General features: G+C 43.6%; 2 protein-coding genes across 6 annotated transcripts in view; both read right to left on the bottom strand.

The window, feature by feature from the left end:
• Positions 1–7,583, bottom strand: part of flt1 (fms related receptor tyrosine kinase 1) — a 37,780-nt gene extending 30,197 nt beyond the window's left edge. For 2 of the 4 annotated variants that reach the window (XM_027274095.1, XM_027274096.1), the window contains exons 1-3: positions 7,264–7,583; positions 4,216–4,312; positions 3,290–3,495 (exon numbers count right to left, since the gene is read on the bottom strand). In XM_027274095.1, the coding sequence (XP_027129896.1) occupies positions 3,290–3,495; positions 4,216–4,312; positions 7,264–7,321 (361 nt within the window). In that variant the 5' untranslated portion in view covers positions 7,322–7,583. The remainder of the gene's footprint in view (positions 1–3,289; positions 3,496–4,215; positions 4,313–7,263) is intronic. The other 2 variants (XM_027274097.1, XM_019273693.2) reach the window with 2 other exon arrangements.
• LOC104924950 (suppressor of tumorigenicity 14 protein homolog) lies at positions 7,418–16,660 on the bottom strand. Of its 2 annotated transcripts, none has more exons than XM_027274100.1 (19): positions 16,329–16,660; positions 15,529–15,715; positions 15,289–15,413; positions 14,108–14,175; positions 13,820–14,013; positions 13,499–13,594; positions 13,172–13,391; positions 12,955–13,097; positions 12,745–12,842; positions 12,482–12,591; positions 12,221–12,354; positions 12,006–12,110; positions 11,755–11,868; positions 11,564–11,674; positions 11,348–11,467; positions 11,078–11,261; positions 10,738–11,009; positions 10,510–10,646; positions 7,418–9,492 (listed from the first exon to the last, which is right to left on the bottom strand). In XM_027274100.1, exons 1-19 carry the CDS (start codon positions 16,407–16,409, stop codon positions 9,325–9,327), a joined length of 2,667 nt encoding a protein of 888 aa, XP_027129901.1. In that variant the 5' UTR covers positions 16,410–16,660; the 3' UTR covers positions 7,418–9,324. The 2 variants fall into 2 exon arrangements, with proteins under 2 accessions (XP_027129901.1, XP_019129241.2); XM_019273696.2 differs by having other exon boundaries at positions 11,564–11,677.
• Positions 16,661–16,682: the final 22 nt, after the last annotated feature.

A 16,682-nucleotide genomic window follows, 5' to 3' on the forward strand; every position in this document is an offset into this window, starting at 1 on the left:
ATAAACCAATTATTAGTTTCTGCAAGAAACTACAACCAAAAATTGTTTGATATCTTTGCATGACAGAAATTATGACAGAAATGACTATTGGAAATTATTATTCCAATACCAACATACTGTGATTAAGTTTATTGACTTGTTTCAACTCTATTTAATTTCCTCAATGTTTGCCTCCATAGAGGTAGAGGTGAATGAAATAATGTATGTGCAGCAACTGACAGCAAAACCGCAATTTAAAAAGTTCTCTCCAGAAACTGTGTACTGCTTACTCTTGACAACCTAAAGATTTTCACAAATTGACAGTGTGTCTCTGATAGAGACTTTTCAAAGAGACACGGTTTCAAAAAAGAATTCTGCTGCTGTAAGCAACAACTTTCCATTCATGCAGAAGTCTCAGACACAAAAATCTCAAAACACGGACTCATAAAATCAAGTCTTTTTAACCCAGAGTACTTTTAGCCCTGAGTACTGTTGGCAGGTATTCGTTCCAGGCTACAAACAGGACCAGTGAGCTTTCCAATAACGTAGAGCAGCTGTATGTATATGTGAGGTCAAACACATCAGTTGCTGCTTGCGAGTGCTCAGCTCAGATCTTCTCATCTCATCTGCGCTATGTTTGCTCATTAGGGGAACAATGTCCAGAGAGATTGAGTAAGAAAAATGAACCCGAAACAATAAAAGTGACTGGGACAAAAACACGATTTTAAAATAAACAAGATTTTCTTTTTAAGAAATGAGGATTGTCTTCACATCCTCAGTGGATATTACCCCCTTGACTAAGTGAAAATATGTTTTTGTAATCATTTTCTATGAACTGATGCTTTAATTTCATGCACAAACAGAAAGGAAAGAAAACAATCACCTGCCACACACAACAAACACACACACTTCCAAGTATCAATTCAGCAACAAGCAAAACAAAACGACACACACTCCTAAACATACACTGACTCCACCCATTCATTGAATACCCATTCAGCATTGACTGCCTGTAGTCAACAATAAACACACAATTGTTTAGAAGTAATCAAACGGCCTCTCCCCAGTATGCAACCATGTGTTTGGTTTAAAGGGTTAGTTCACAGAAATTATTAATGTTTTCTCACTTATAATGGGACTTATTGATGCATGTCTTGGTTTTGAGATATTTAGCAGTATATTATACTTTAGGGCTACAATCATTATCCAAAAGAAGCAGATTATTTTCTCCATAAACCAATTATTAGTTTCTGCAAGAAACTACAACCAAAAATTGTTTGATATCTTTGCATGACAGAAATTATGACAGAAATGACTATTGGAAATTATTATTCCAATACCAACATACTGTGATTAAGTTTATTGACTTGTTTCAACTCTATTTAATTTCCTCAATGTTTGCCTCCATAGAGGTAGAGGTGAATGAAATTATGTTTGTGCAGCAACTGACAGCAAAACTGACAATTTAAAAAGTTCTCTCCAGAAACTGTGTACTGCTTACTCTTGACAACCTAAAGATATTCACAAATTGACAGAGTGTCTCTGATAGAGACTTTTCAAAGAGACGTGGTTTCAGAAAAGAAATTCTGCTGCTGTAAGCAACAAATTTCCATTCATGCAGAAGTCTCAGACACAAAAATCTCAAAACATGGACTCATAAAATCAAGTATTTTTAACCCAGAGTACTTTTAGCCCTGAGTACTGTTGGCAGGTATTCGTTCCAGGCTACAAACAGGACCAGTGAGCTTTACCAATAACGTAGAGCAGCCTGTATGTAGTATGTGAGGTCAAACACATCAGTTGCTGCTTGCAGCTCAGATCCTCTCATCTCATCTGCACTATGTTTGCTGGACATTAGGAGGACAATGTCCAGAGAAATTTGAGTGAAGAAGAAAATGAACCCGAAACAATAAAAGTGACTGGGACAAAAACACGATTTTAAAATAAACAAGATTTTCTTTTTAAGAAATGAGGATATGTCTTCACATCCTCAGTGGATATTACCCCCTTGACTAAGTGAAAATATGTTTTTGTAATCATTTTCTATGAACTGATGCTTTAATTTCATGCACAAACAGAAAGGAAAGAAAACAATCACCTGCCACACACAAACAAACACACACACTTCCAAGTATCAATCTCAGCAACAAGCAAAAACAAACAGACACACACTCCTAAACATACACTGACTCCACACCCATTCATTGAATACCCATTCAGCATATGACTGCCTGTAGTCAACAATAAACACACAGATTGTTTAGAAGTAATCAAACGGCCTCTCTGTGCTTTCTCCTCCCTGCTCGACTACTGTAATAGTCCTGCGCCATTGAAAAGATTGGGTGTTGCTCACTGTATTGTTTGTTACAGTAGGGTGTTATTCAAGGAAAGCAAATCTCTGAACATTCGAACAAAAGTACCCCAAGGACTAGAGGACTGAGGGCTTCCTTCTCTTGCTTTGATTCCTAATAGAGGACTAGGGGAGGGAGGCAACGTCTGAGCAGAGCTGCAGGCCAAGTCTGATGCTTAATGGACATGGTGACCTGAGCGATTGATGGCCCTCGAGGGTCCTGTTGGCCAAACAGTAGCGTGCCCTGTGACCTTGGCCTCCAGCCCAGCTCCGTGCCCGGTGCAGCCCAGCCCAAACTTCGTCACCCTCCAGGACAGGGAGTGGCCGGCTGGGCAGACATCGTGCCTCCTTTGCCCCTGGATACCACTGAGCCAACTGGCCTTCATCTTATCCTTCTCAGCTCCTCACAAACACACACACACACACACACACACACATACACACACACACACGTCCCCGCCACCACCTTGTAGAGACACAGCGACATCCCCTCCCAGCACACCCCCTTCAAGCCCTTCCCCTCCTCCCCCAAGCACAGGATGCTTCAAGCAAGGCTGAGCTGAGCAGATAAGGCTGATGCCCTGGGAAACTCTGCCCAGGCCTGAGCCTTTCAGCAGCTGGGCTATTCCTGGCCTCGAGGTAGCACGTAAACGAAAGTAAAAAAAAAGGTTTTATATATAGACAACAGGGAGGTAGGCCCGCGCTGAGAAAAGAGCGGCAGGGGAGGAGGGGTGAAACTATGCCAGAGTCATCTAGAAGGATGTGTTGTTGGGACAAACAGTGTTTAGATATAATTGGCTCTTTGGCATTGGTCTGTATTTAGCACCCACCACATCCTGTTTAACCTGGAGATATAAACAATAAGCATGAGGGGATGAAGGAGTGTGGGCTCTCAATGAGAGTACAGCTTGAAAGAAAGTGTGAGTTGTACTCTCGGACCTCGGGGCAGCAGTGTCTTACCTGTGACAAATACGTAGATGAAGGTCTGTCTTTGGGTTTTGTGCTCGTATCTGCAGCGGAACTGGCCGGTGTGTTGAGTCTGGCTGCGGCTCACTGTCAAACGGCTGCAGTAATGCTGCCTCGTCCTCCCACAGCGAGATTTCTCCACTCGCACCTGATCTGTGGCCAAACCTGATGGGAACGCCCATGACAGCTCCCAGCGACCCCTGGTCAACAGGGGTTAAAAGTTTGCTTAGAAAACACTTGGCAGCCTTCATATGTGCATTCACATTCAGCTTGCGTAACATCAGAGCAACTTTATCACTTCATCTAATGATTGTTTTACCATATTGAGTTGGGGGGAAGGGGGTCTCTCTTCAGGCCTGAGTGGTCTAAGGACGATGCTATTAAAGGCTTTTTTTGAAACAGATTCCTCATGTTTAGTTTCTTCTTTTGGTTTTGTGGTTTTGTTGAGTGTGAAAAATGAGAATACACAAACACTTGTTGGGCACACAACACTTGTCTTGTTTTGTTGAAACTTGAACTTTTGTCATGTCTCTGCAGAAATTGTAATAGGAAGCAACAGATTTTTGGTTAAAATACTATTAATAGCAAGTAAAAAGATATCATGAGGAACTGGGCACAAATAACTCACCTGACGACATTTTTCTATCGAAAAGCTGTAATTGATCTGGAAGTGCCTTAGGATGAGCTCCTTCTCACTATCTTCAGTCTCTAATCTCTTTTAATAACTGCATCTAAAATAATTTGGTATCTCAATAAATTATTAAATTAGATTTGATCATTTTTCTGTCACTAGACACTAAGATAGTAAGGCTTAGCGTTGAGGTGTGTTTGCTTCCATTTGCAGGTATCAATCATGGTAATTGCCACTTCCTTGCCCCAGCCCGACTCTCTAACCTGGATCTATCTACCTGTAAACTCACCTGCAGTTGAGGAGTAATGTCTGGTTGATGTCCAGGACCAGCTGCCGGGTTTTCACATCCAGAATGGGAACACTGTACTTCCCCTTTTGCTCTTTATCTGCAGAGGTCAAGATAGAGGATGAGAACGCACGTAGTGGAAGAAACATCTCCCGATTAAGGTCATTAAACTGTTACTGTTAATGAATTCTTATTATCAATATGTGGACCTCTCCAGAGAGGTCAGAGGTCAAGTATGCAGTATTACTTAGGGACAGCTGGGTAGGATGTTTACTCTCCGAAATGGGACTCTACTGAAGGAGAATTTCTCATTTTTAATAAACTAATACGTCAAAATAGTGGATGCACCTTTGCAGTTCTAATCATATGAATGGGAATCATGATTGGGATGCCTTTGTGTGGACCCAGATCTACATGAGACCACTTTTAGAAGGAAATCCTGGAAGGAAAAACACTTTACAACGAATAAATATTTTGGACAGCTCTGTCCATTATAAACCGGACTAAACCAGACTCTTGACTCCCTGATTGCAGGACCGGGCTTGGTGGGTCCCAGCTCCACAGCACGTCCTCCATCCAGGCCACAGTATCTGTGACCCTCCTCACATCTCCTCGCTCAGGCCACTTGACTTCTGTGGAAATGCGTAAGCAGTGTCCCACTTGTTTATCAAATAAGGGCATTTCTCCACTCCATCGCTGAGGTTTATTAATGAGAGATAAAGACGACTGTCTGTCCGCCCTTCCTTCCTCCAAACAACAGCGGAAACATCATTCAGGGAAGTCCGTCCTTCACTGTGACTGCTCCTTAAAGAGTGTGCAACACACTCAAAAACTCAGCTGTCTTACTGCTCTGAAAGTAGCTAAATCACTTTGTATAGCAGCGAGTGAGTTTGTCACTAAAGTCCATTATTACCATTCATTGTCAGCATCATTGTTCCCAGTGGATGCCCCATTGAACAGTTCTAGCATTAGTCACACTGGTAGCACTTCCTATACTATTTCCTTGGATTTCAGTGTGTGAGTAGGGAAAAAAACACACACACAATGTGGCAGGGTAAGACTGGACGGGAAGTTTGGGATCTCCTCCAGGCCTTCAGACGCCTTTTTCAACAACAGCAAGTTCAACTTTTTTGACGTTAAATGTTACATTTCCAACCACAGAAATGTAAAACGGCCCATTTTACAGGAATTCTCTTTTTCTGGCTGGTTTCCACACACACACACACACACACACACACACACACACACACACACACACACACACACACATACACACTTCATTATATGAAAAAAAATCTGTTTTACTGGCTTATCAGGAATTTTGGATGAAACACTGAAAGAGAAATAGATCAGGTCACAGTGTTCAAGGGGAAAACAAATACCATTATTCATACAAATGTGATACTCAACACTGACTCAACGTGCACTGTCTACACGTGCACACTGATGATGGCTATCACTTCTAGAGAATCCATCGATACACCCTCCATGTTCTGCAGTTTCATGTGGTCATGCCAAAAACTAATAATGCAATCATGATTAAATGTCACTAAATCGGGTATTTATTTGAGTTTTTAAATTTTACGACATATTTAAGCGTACATTGTCTATTGAACAGAAAATAAATATATATTCTGTAACTGCTTATCCTCATCGGGGGCCTGGAGCCTATCCCAGCTGAGAGACACCCTGGACAGGTTGCCAGTTTATCACAGGGTACACAGAGACAAACAACCATTCACATTCACATTCACACCTGGGCTAATTTAGAGTCACCAATTACCCTGTTAAGTGCATATCTTTGGACTGGAGGAGGAAGCCCGAGAGAACCCATGCAGACATACACTCATCTTCATTCACTCACTTTCTTATTAAACCTAATGAGGGTAACTGTAATATTTCTCCATGGCAACAAAGACTTTGGGATGTGTACAAATAAAATGAATGAATGCATGTGTAAGTATGTGAACTATGAATGCATGATGATGTTTTAATTTGTTAATTAACATATTTTTGCATTGACTTGAGAAAAAAAAATATATTTGACTTATTAAAAACATTTGAAACAAGTTTTATAAAACAAAAAGGTTGGAGTTGAACTCAATAAGGCGCAAAACATACATGCCTAACAAGTGGTAGAAATACATAAAGCAGTTAATTAAGGGATAAAAGATGATCTGGATTTACAGACTGTGTAATATTAAATATCAGGCTTTGCATATAAAGTTAAACTGGATGTTAATTGCGCTGTATTTCATTTTGCAGCCTTTTCTTTGCGCCACAAATGACCAATAACTGAATGTGCGGAGCGCATAAAAGCAACCTGCAGAATGCTGTAGCAATAAACACACATTTAACCCCGCTCCCTGGATATTTTCCCCTCAGTGGGCCATGACCCCTCGTTCATTTATATCAGAACTTTCATTTGGCAAACTCATCAGTCTCAGGAAACAACGCCCTGCGTGTGTCCATTCAACCGGGGCCAAGCAGCACAAGGAGCCGGGCCACAGAGGTCCGCATTATCCAAACAAACGTCCAGCAGAATAGCGCTTATCTCCCTCACTGCACTTGTGGTGCTAATAGAGGTTTACGAGTTGAACAGCCTCAGATCAGACAACCCGCACCGGCGACTTTAGTGACCTATAATTGAGGAGCCGGACCACAGTGCGCAACAATGGAGAGGCACATTTACGCATCCTTTGTTTTCTAACAAAGAACGACTTAATGGTGATGGAAGTAATTTTATGTAACTATATATAACTATATTTATTTTAGCGCTAAGATGCTTAATGACCCCACAGGGCCATCTGCAGGCTTATGAGAAATAACTATAATAATAAAAGTCGTGCGTAAAATTCAGTTTTCTGCAGGTTACAAGTTACAGCGTCTTTCTCAGTTCACAACCTTTAAAACAAAATCATGCCATATGCGCTGGATAACTTATTAATAACTAACTAACTAAACAAGTTATTAAATATATAAAGAGCAGCTCAGTTACAGCAGGTGCTCTGTGCACTCTTCAGCGTCAACTTAAGTAAATCTGTTACTCACCCTTTGCAAGAACGCCGTACAATCCACATAACAGGCAGATGAGGATCAAATTCATCATCTCTGGTGACTCCGATGCAACAAGCCGGCTCTCAAATATTTAAAACATGAAACAAGTTTTATTCCTGCTCTCGTTATTTTCTTTCTTTTTTTCCCCCCTTCCACAACACAACACAGCGCAGCGCTCTTGTCTGTGTCTGTAGGCGCTCAGCGCTGATGGTCAGTGAATAGAGATGATTCGGTTTCCTGAGGATAGCTGCGGGAGATCACGCAATAGGACACCGCGCTTGAACTCCAGTGCAACTTTTTCCCATCGTTTTGGAAAGTGGCGCGGATTTATACAGTTCCCACAGTGCAGCCACCGGATAGCGGACTTCCGTGACGTCCATTGACACACCCAAGGCGCGTCACCGGTGGTCAAGCATCGAGCAGTGAGGTGTTAAAAAAAGAATCAAGCAATGAGGTGTTAATAAAAGTATATTAACGTATATTAGTGTTTTAAAGTATGCATTTGCACATAAAAGTGTCTTTTTCCTAATAAATAAATAAAGTGCAACTGATCTTTTTTTCTTAACAGCACCATTGAATATCACAGAGGATGCGAGCAGGGAACATCTGCTTACATCTGTGTACTCCTCTGGATTGGTACACGGGATAATCAGCACGTAGGCACTGGAGTAAACCGGTGGTGTCATAATCAACAACTTGACAGACACGTTTCTCGCATTTCAAACAGTAAATCTTTTCTTAGTAGAAGAAAAAGAAAAAAAAAGACTTGACATGTTCCTTGCAAGATAACACAAGTAGAAAAAATATACAGGTCGTCTCAGTTTGGAGGTGAGTTCTTGCTCAAAGTATCCTACATAACATCATCAGATTATGCAAGGTATATGTATGTATATATGTAGTCATACCTCAAACTATTGCTCAGGTTAGATATTCATTTGACTGAAAAGCACTGATTTAACAGTTTTGTTGAGAAACAAATGCCTGACCTGCTGCTGTTGGAAATGGTGTCTTTAATATAAAGGCATATAATTTGATATCATGAAACAATGATGCAAACTGCATGTTTTTTTGTTTTTTTTTGTTCATCCTTTGGGTGGGTAGGTGCATCATGTCCCCACTGGACATAGAATACACAATGGTGGAGATTGGCCACTGGGTGGTGATGTGAGCTGAATGATAATGGCGAGCAGGAGATTTGTGGGTTCTCCTCTGGAGCTTCTGATTTGAGCCTCACACGAGCATCCGCTGCATGAGCTGTGATCGTGGCGGAGTACAAACGAGGCACGGTGAAGATAAATTAAATCATAGCAAAAACTGAAATGCAAAATATATTATCACCTCCTACTGAGGGATTGTCTACAGTTACAGAATATATTGAACATACGGCTAGGACTCAGATAAACTCATGATATACAAATGCACATACATACACATACAGTACAATAACAACTCTTAAAACACATGCAGCGAGTCACGAAAACACATATACAGTACATGGATGAATGTAGACGAGGGCTAAGACATCCGGTTACATACTTTGTGGGGAGAGAACTCTTTCCATGTTCAATGAAACGACTGATCTGATTTTAATGGCAGCACCTGACATGGCCATGAAAAGGTGGATGTGGCAGGGAAAAGAAACGCAGGAAAGCATTAGAAAAACAGGAAGTAAGTGGGTAGGTTTACATGCACAAGATAACCTGGGTAGTTTGCCAGCCTGTAATCTGTTCTGAAACCTGATTCTACAGATTAAAGCAGGTACTGTGCTGTCTATCTGATTGAGGAAATTTACTATCGCTGTTTCAAAACTGTGGCTTCTATGACATGCATGTTATGTACTGGCTTTTTTTTTTTTGTGCATGTCAACATAGCTACTGCTATGTTGACATGCTGCTGCTCACCCTGCTGGCCCGTTGCCATGGACATGCTCCCAAAAACTGTCCAAATGTGTTGTCATGCAATCATGACAACAGTCTGAAAATGGACTCCCGGTCTGAAACCTTCATCCTGTGTGCTAAAGTCTGTAAGTTTTGTTTGTGTCAGGCAGGTATTCAGTCACACCTGTCCTTTAGTCTGCTGGTGGATCCAGTCAGTGAACTTGATCACCTGTGTATAAACACCGGGACGGTTCAGCCTCGCGCAGCCCTCACCCCAGCTCACGATTCCAGCCAGGAACCACCGCCTGCCTCGCTCCAGACACACCAACGGACCTCCTGAGTCACCCTGAGAGATGCAAATACAGACAAAACAAATAAATAAACAGAAAACAAGTGTGAGTAAATACACCTCCTGCACCATCCTGTGGATTCAAATTTAGAGGACATGAAAGCAGTTGTCTTCAAGTGCTGGTAGCAACCACTCACTGTTATGCTGTATAGCTGTGTAAAGAACAGCTCACCATGAACAAAAGAACATCATATTAATTTGTCAAGGCTGACTGCACGTATTGTAATCACTCTGCCTTTAGTCATACTGCCTTGGGTTGTCACATTTTCCTCCCTTATCTCTCTCCTGTAATGTGATCCAACAAAAAAGACACCTCATGTAAACCAATCCATTGCAGGATGTCGTATTTGTTTGTGATTGTCTTTGCCTGTAACTGCATTTTCTTAAGAAATGGTTGGCGCGAGCAGCCGTAACACAATTTCCCTTCAGGGATTAATAAAGTATCTCTAATCTATCTCTTTAATCTAATCTGTATTACAGTTTAATGTGGTTACTTCCACCATTTTTTCCAAACATTATTGACATATTTTTTTCTTATCTATTTCACAAATATCCTTGTTGGTGTATTATCTGTAGCTGTCTTTTTTAAATGTAGCTGCTTTGTTAACTGGTTAAACAACGTTTATCTTAACTTGTGATACTTTATTTCTTCCTGACACGAGTCACAATGTTGTGAGCTGATCTGACAGCTAACTAGTCTATACTTGCGATGCAGTTTACGGTAATTCATTTTGGGTCTTGCGGCCTAATGGTATCTCGTCTTTTTCTTTTAATTTGATTGCTATTAATGATTTTGTTGTGCAGTGTGTTTTCACAGTTTCACAGCTGCTTCCAGTAAAAAAAATTAAGACACCCATTGCTGTACATCTTCACAAGAAGTAGAGGATGGCGACCACAGGAATTTTTTCTTATCGCAGACGCAATCTGTTGTGGTTAGGAGAAAAATCCAAGCTAGATTCAGTGTCCAGTCATTTTACTGAGAAGTTTCAGACTTGTGCAAAGACGCACACAAACCTGACAGGCATCCACCCCTCCCTGGAGGTTCCCGGCGCATAGCATCCTGGGAGTGACAGCGTCATCATATAGCTTGTTACAAGTACTCCTGTTGATGATCTTTACTGAGGCCTCTTGCAAGCGAGCGGCCAGTTCACCTATAATCAAAAACAAATACAATATAAAAAACATATGCAGCAGAATCTAAACTCATTTTAGTTTCGATAAATACTCTTAAGCAGCTCCTACCATCCTCCATGAGGACGCCCCAGCCTGTCACGAAGCAGCTGGTCCCTGTTGTGAAGGTGTGTGATGGTGCGGGGATGCACACAGGCTGCACTAATTCGTTAAAGAAAATGGGAGCACTGAGCTCCAGAAGTGCAATGTCGTAGTCCGATGTGAACTGGTCGTACTGCGGGTGGAGGACGATCCGCCGGATTGTTCTGGTGGCTGCTCCGTTGTTCCCCGTAGTCATCACACGCATTCCCATGTAGGCCCGCCACGCGCGAGAATCTGAGTATCTGTGGACACAACATACATGAACATGAACTGTGATGATAATAATGAGGCTTTCAGGCGTCTTTCTTACTTAATGGCGTCCGAGTCTTGGAAGCAGTGAGCCGCAGAGATGAGCCAGCGGCTGGCGACCAGTGTGGCTCCACAGACGTGGCCGTAGCGATCCATCTGGAGGCTGACCTGCCATGGCCATGAGCCCGCCCCGGCATCAGAGCCACCCACTATCTTGGTACGCTTCCTGGGCCTGGTGCCACAGTCTGGGATGGAGAGACAGAGAAAAAAAAAATCAGGATAATTCTCAATCCATGGAGTGTAAGGATGAGTTTTATGAGTGATAACTTACTGCAGCGCATTTCATCAGAGCCGTCATAGCAGTCTTTGACTCCGTCACACTCTGGGTTAACCTTACTTATACACTTTCCATTGGCGCATTTGTACGAGTATGGGGAGCAGCCTTTAATATCTAAGAGAATAAAGACAAAAAAAGGCAGAGTGACCTAAAATGGAGAGAAATGTGCTCATAAATACATCTGTGATGACTAACTTCACAATTACTCACAAGGTCTGCTGCAATTGACTTCATCACTGCGGTCTTTGCAGTCGATAATCCCGTCACACACTGCAGACTTTGGCAAGCACACCTTGTTGGGACACACGTGGTAACATTTACCTGCTGAACACAAACAAGCTTTGGTTATCAATATACAAACACACGAGAACACGCGTGTGTTACCACGGCGATCTACTCACCGCAGGCTCCCTCTTCGCTACTGCTGTCTGAACAGCTGCTCTGGCTCACACACTTGCTGCTTTGAGGCCTACACTGGCCGTTTCCACACAGCACTTCACCAGGCCTGCAGGACGCTACATGTTTTACACATATATGTGCAAACACGCATACAGAAACAATTGAAGTTAAATATTAAGAATAACTAAACTGAGAAAACGTATTTTTTTGTTTGTTTTTTTGCACACAATCGTGCCTCCAGCAACAGACTTACAGCATCTAGCCTCGTCCCGTCCATCTGAGCAGTCTTTCACCCCATCGCACACCTTCCTCAGAGGGATACAGCGTCCATCTCCACAGCGAAATTGCCGAGGACAGGCTGGAGAAAGACAAGAAGCATGTACTCACTGGTAGTAAAGTACTTTCTTTGGCATAAATGTGACCCCAAGTAGACCTGACATGCTGTAGCAAGCATCAGATTTTACTTACTGCCCTCTGGAGAGAAGGCTCGGTAGAGCAAGTAGAAACCTTTGTGAGTGAGCGATTCATCCGAATGGAAGTGGAGTGACAGAGGTGAGGAGTAGACTCGCTTTTTGCTGCTGTCCGACACTGGATTACAAAGTCTGAGTAGCAAAAAAAAGGAAGACATTTTAGCTTTAACTCACAAAATGTGAAATATTTTCAACCTTTGTGGCTGAAACCTTCTCGTGGGCACCTTTGGGTGCAACACAGTTCAGCTTTACAACTCACTTGACCCCTCCAATGTCCAGCCAGTCTTTCTCACAGCCATCTGATGACGAGGAATCCTGAATGTCCATCGTCACGATCGTCATGGAGATCAGGTATCCTGGCAACGGCGCCTGATAAAGTAACCAAAGACGACAAAAGAAAGAGTTCACGCACTGGAATGTGGACGGGCTAAATAACAAAGGAATGATTCACTCATTTCATTCTCTTACTTCCTACTTCTCCCACTGTTTTTTAACATGTATACATACGGCCATGTGACTCACCCGTAGTGTCCAGGTGCAGTCTATATTAGGAGGGTAATAGGAAGGGTAGTAGGGTGAGGAAATGGAGCCGTTCCAGGAGGAAATTGACCCTCCACAAACTGCAGGAGATGGTGACACAGATAAAATCAAAAAGCAAAGTAATGTTTCTCTACATGCTAATCAGTGGAAATAAATCACAGAACGGTATGTATGATTTGTCTGTTCTCAAACCTGCTTTTGGGATGGCTTGGAAGTAAGCTTTGAAGACAGCTCCATCCCTCTGTCTGCTGAAGGAGAAGGTGACCAACATCACATTCCCAGAGGACGTCAGCTTCATGACAGGGGTCGAACCTGAAACAGGCAGCCCGCACCACCTGAGACATCCATGATGAGTTAATACACAATGAACGAGGGTGAGATCAGTGCAGAGACAACAAAATGTTGTTACCTGGCGATTATCTTGTTCTGTAATGGAAGTAAGAAGTCGTAGGCTGAGAGCTTGTGGGCTGTGCAGCTTCCCGGTGTGGCACCGTGCAGGGTGAGGACGACCAGGCGAACCACATGACCCGATGGCACACGGAGGCGCCACTGGTAGTACGGCTTCTTGGGGCTCACGAGGCTCAGGGTGCGATTGTTGCCATATTTGGCATAGAGGTCAAAGGACATCGCTGGACAGGGGAAATGATAAATAAATTTAGATTTGCATTAGAATATTTGTGTTGATCACAGCTCAGCATTATGAACAGGATGTTAAAGTTTTGTAAAATAAAGTCACCTTGGAAGCCAAGCTGCCACTTCCCACTCTGGATGCTGTTTTGATTCGTACTCTTGTCTGATTTGTCTTCAGATTCGAAGTCATCAGGATCCAAACCTACACACAAACACAGCAGATGTCAAAGCACACTAAACATACAAAAAGTTACAAAGGATTAACTATTAATTACTTCTTTCTAAATCAATCAAAATGTACTTAATTAGCAGTACTAACATAATATCTTCATCTTGCTGAAACTACAGAGGCCAAAATATTTAGACTACATGTGCACATGTGTGCGCTTAATGTGCATGTCTTGAATTCAACAGTGAGTGCTCTTACCCAGCAGGTGGAGCATGTTGTCATTTTGCTCCATGTAATAGCGCTGCTCGTTGCGGGTGTCCCGCACCACCTTGTTGGTCCCAGGAAGCCTGCGCTGCAGCCTCTCCGGGCTGGACCTCTGTATTGCCATTGCGACATCATCCGGGGCTGAGAATTTACTCCAGTAGAAGACGGTGAGCCCTTCTGCTCCTTCACTGTCACACACACACACACACAAAAAAAAGTACAGTGTTGATATTCTGCAGGGGACATACAGGTGAGTGTGTTGTTGTTGTTAGTGCAACGTACCTGAAGGCAGTAATTCCTGAGTGTAGGTGGTAAGAGCTCCACGGTGAGGACTCGTAGAGTTCTGAGAACTGTTTTTAAAAGACAAAACGACAAAGCAGGGTTGACCCCATACTCCACACACAACAGTACTGTAGGTGTGACATCACAGCGGTGCAAGTGAGGTCACTTTTCTTGTGGAAAAACACACCTGTTTGAACATGCAGCCTGACTTCAACAAAAGCATTGTTCCCGTCCGTGTGTGTGTATCAAACTTTGGATGTGTGTATTTTGACTTTGAGCAGCACAGAGCTCCATTGTGTCTCTACCTGCCGGCCGTGTAGAGGTAGGACCCTGAGTGGTATGGGCTCCTGGCCTTCAGTTCACCTGCTCTTTAATGAACAGATGGCTGCGCAGATAATACGATCACTTAACAAGGCTGCTAACTGGCCCTCACAGCTGATAAAAGCAGCATTGCGCTATGTCACTGCAAATTTCTGTGGATTCACGCCTATCGGTTTGACATCTTTCCATAGCTCAGCAAGAATGCGTAGTCGTACGTCTGACCTTTAGCTCCAAGTTTCTCCCTAGGATATCTTTACCCAATCCTTCTGTCATCCCAGCCTGCCCTACTGCCCCGTCTCTCTCAACTCCAGCATCAAACCGAAGTTCACCCACTCTCTGTAGTGTACGGCTGCACAGAGCGGCTGATTGTGTGAAAGCTACACAGACAATGTTTTTATTGAAGGCCTGCTCTTCCTCTCACTCTTGCTGCCTGGGCCTAGCTGGGCTCACAAATGCCGGGCTTGTACTCGGGCCTGAAAGGGCCCTGTCCCAGGAGGTCTAGGGAACTTGCACACACACTGTGACCGGCTCCTGTTTCAGCTTTACATTTAACACCACCAGAGAGAGACAGAGGGACAGAAGAGAGAAAAGTGGTGCACAGAGCGAAGGGGGGGTGGGGGTGGGGGGTGTCGGGGGGGCAAAGCCAATGAAGAGAAAAACCAAAAGGAATAAGAATGCAAAGACAGACAACAAGAGAGGAGAAAGGAGGGCAGCAGTGTTTTGAAAGTGCAGCATAAAAGAGGATAGCAGGCCGCTGTAGTGAACCATGTCAAAGAAAGCGGCAACATCAGCTTCAGCGCTCTAAAGCGTCATTCAGAAGGGGAAGCAATGACAGACTCAGGGTCCAGCGTCCCACTTACATAATGGTTCAAAGCCTGAGCCTGCAGGCGGAACTGAGGAGAGGTGGAGTCAGTCAGCTCTGAGGAGAAGCTCAGGTTTGGGAACTCCATGCTGCCACCAAGGAAGAACACTGAGGAAGGCGGAGCTGCAGAGGAGGAGGAGGAGGTGGAGATTTGAGACAGGTGAAAGTCAAAATAAACACTTTTGTAAAAAAAAAAAAAAAGGACATGAGATGTCTGAGAATAAAGGTCCGTCCTTACATGTTAAGAAGTGGAGAGTCAGTGCAATGGCGGCAGTGAAGGGAAAGAAAGGGAGTAGACCTAACATCCATCTCCTCCAGGAGCCACAGTCCGAAGCTTTCCCCCCCTCCACCTTCTTCTCTGCCTGATCCTCAGGCTTCGTGGGGGGGCTCAGTGACTGGGTGGGCTCCTTCAACTCCACCTCTCCCTTCCAGAGACAAGGACATGACTCAAATATCATACACCAGCTTTAAATGTCTCTGTTCAAGTTGCCTCTCTAATTGTTTGTATTTGACCTTTATGAGCGCACAGCACAGGGGCCAATAAAGAAAATTCAGCTTGATGTGCCAAAATCAATGAGACATATAGATTTTTATGGCTTGAGCAGACACTGATTTAGTGAGAGTAACGGTGAACATCTTTGGGGTTGAAAGGATCCCCTTAAACATTTACGGAGTTGGCAGGATTCCCCGGGGGAGCAGACAAAGCGTGGCTGGAGGAGTCTGCTTTCCCACGGCCTGGGCTCTGCGGTGTCAGCACTCAATCAAGTGGCTCACGCCGACACGGACATTCATGAGAAAGAGACCAACTTACCCTTAGAGACGGATTTTACAATTAACACGAACCATGGCTGAGCCCTCTTGATTGGTTCTGATTATTATGCACCCATTTAGGATTTTATAAAAGTTCCCAATGGTAAAATAAACTAATTTATTTACACATGTAAATAGAATATATTAAGAAAACAGTCCTTGCAGGGCGCAAAGTCCCGTTTGGCACCGTCTTTTACGCGCAATGAAAAGAGCACAGCGCTGGCTTACCTGTGCAGCGGAGCAGCCTGAGAGTCCATGCCCGGAGACGCAGTACACTTCGCAAGTTTTGCTTTTGGGGAGAGTCCTCATGGCACTGTCCCGTTCAGCTCCGGAGAGGCGATATGCAACAATACCTCAGGCATAGAAACGATGGAGAGAGAGGAAACCCCCGTTGTTGCTTCCTTTGAAAAAAGCGCAGAAATCCGACCTGAGCGGCTCGGATGCAGCGGGCATTCACCGCCTCCCGTTTACCTGAACTGGGCGGCAGGTGTCACACGGAGCCCCAGAATGCAGTGCGGGGACAATGAGACCACTATGAAAGGGTACAATCCGCACAGCCATCCGTGCGACAGATATTGTGGG

The sequence above is a fragment of the Larimichthys crocea genome, chromosome XXIII, assembly GCF_000972845.2.
Source record: "Larimichthys crocea isolate SSNF chromosome XXIII, L_crocea_2.0, whole genome shotgun sequence".
In the NCBI taxonomy this organism is placed as follows: domain Eukaryota; kingdom Metazoa; phylum Chordata; class Actinopteri; family Sciaenidae; genus Larimichthys; species Larimichthys crocea.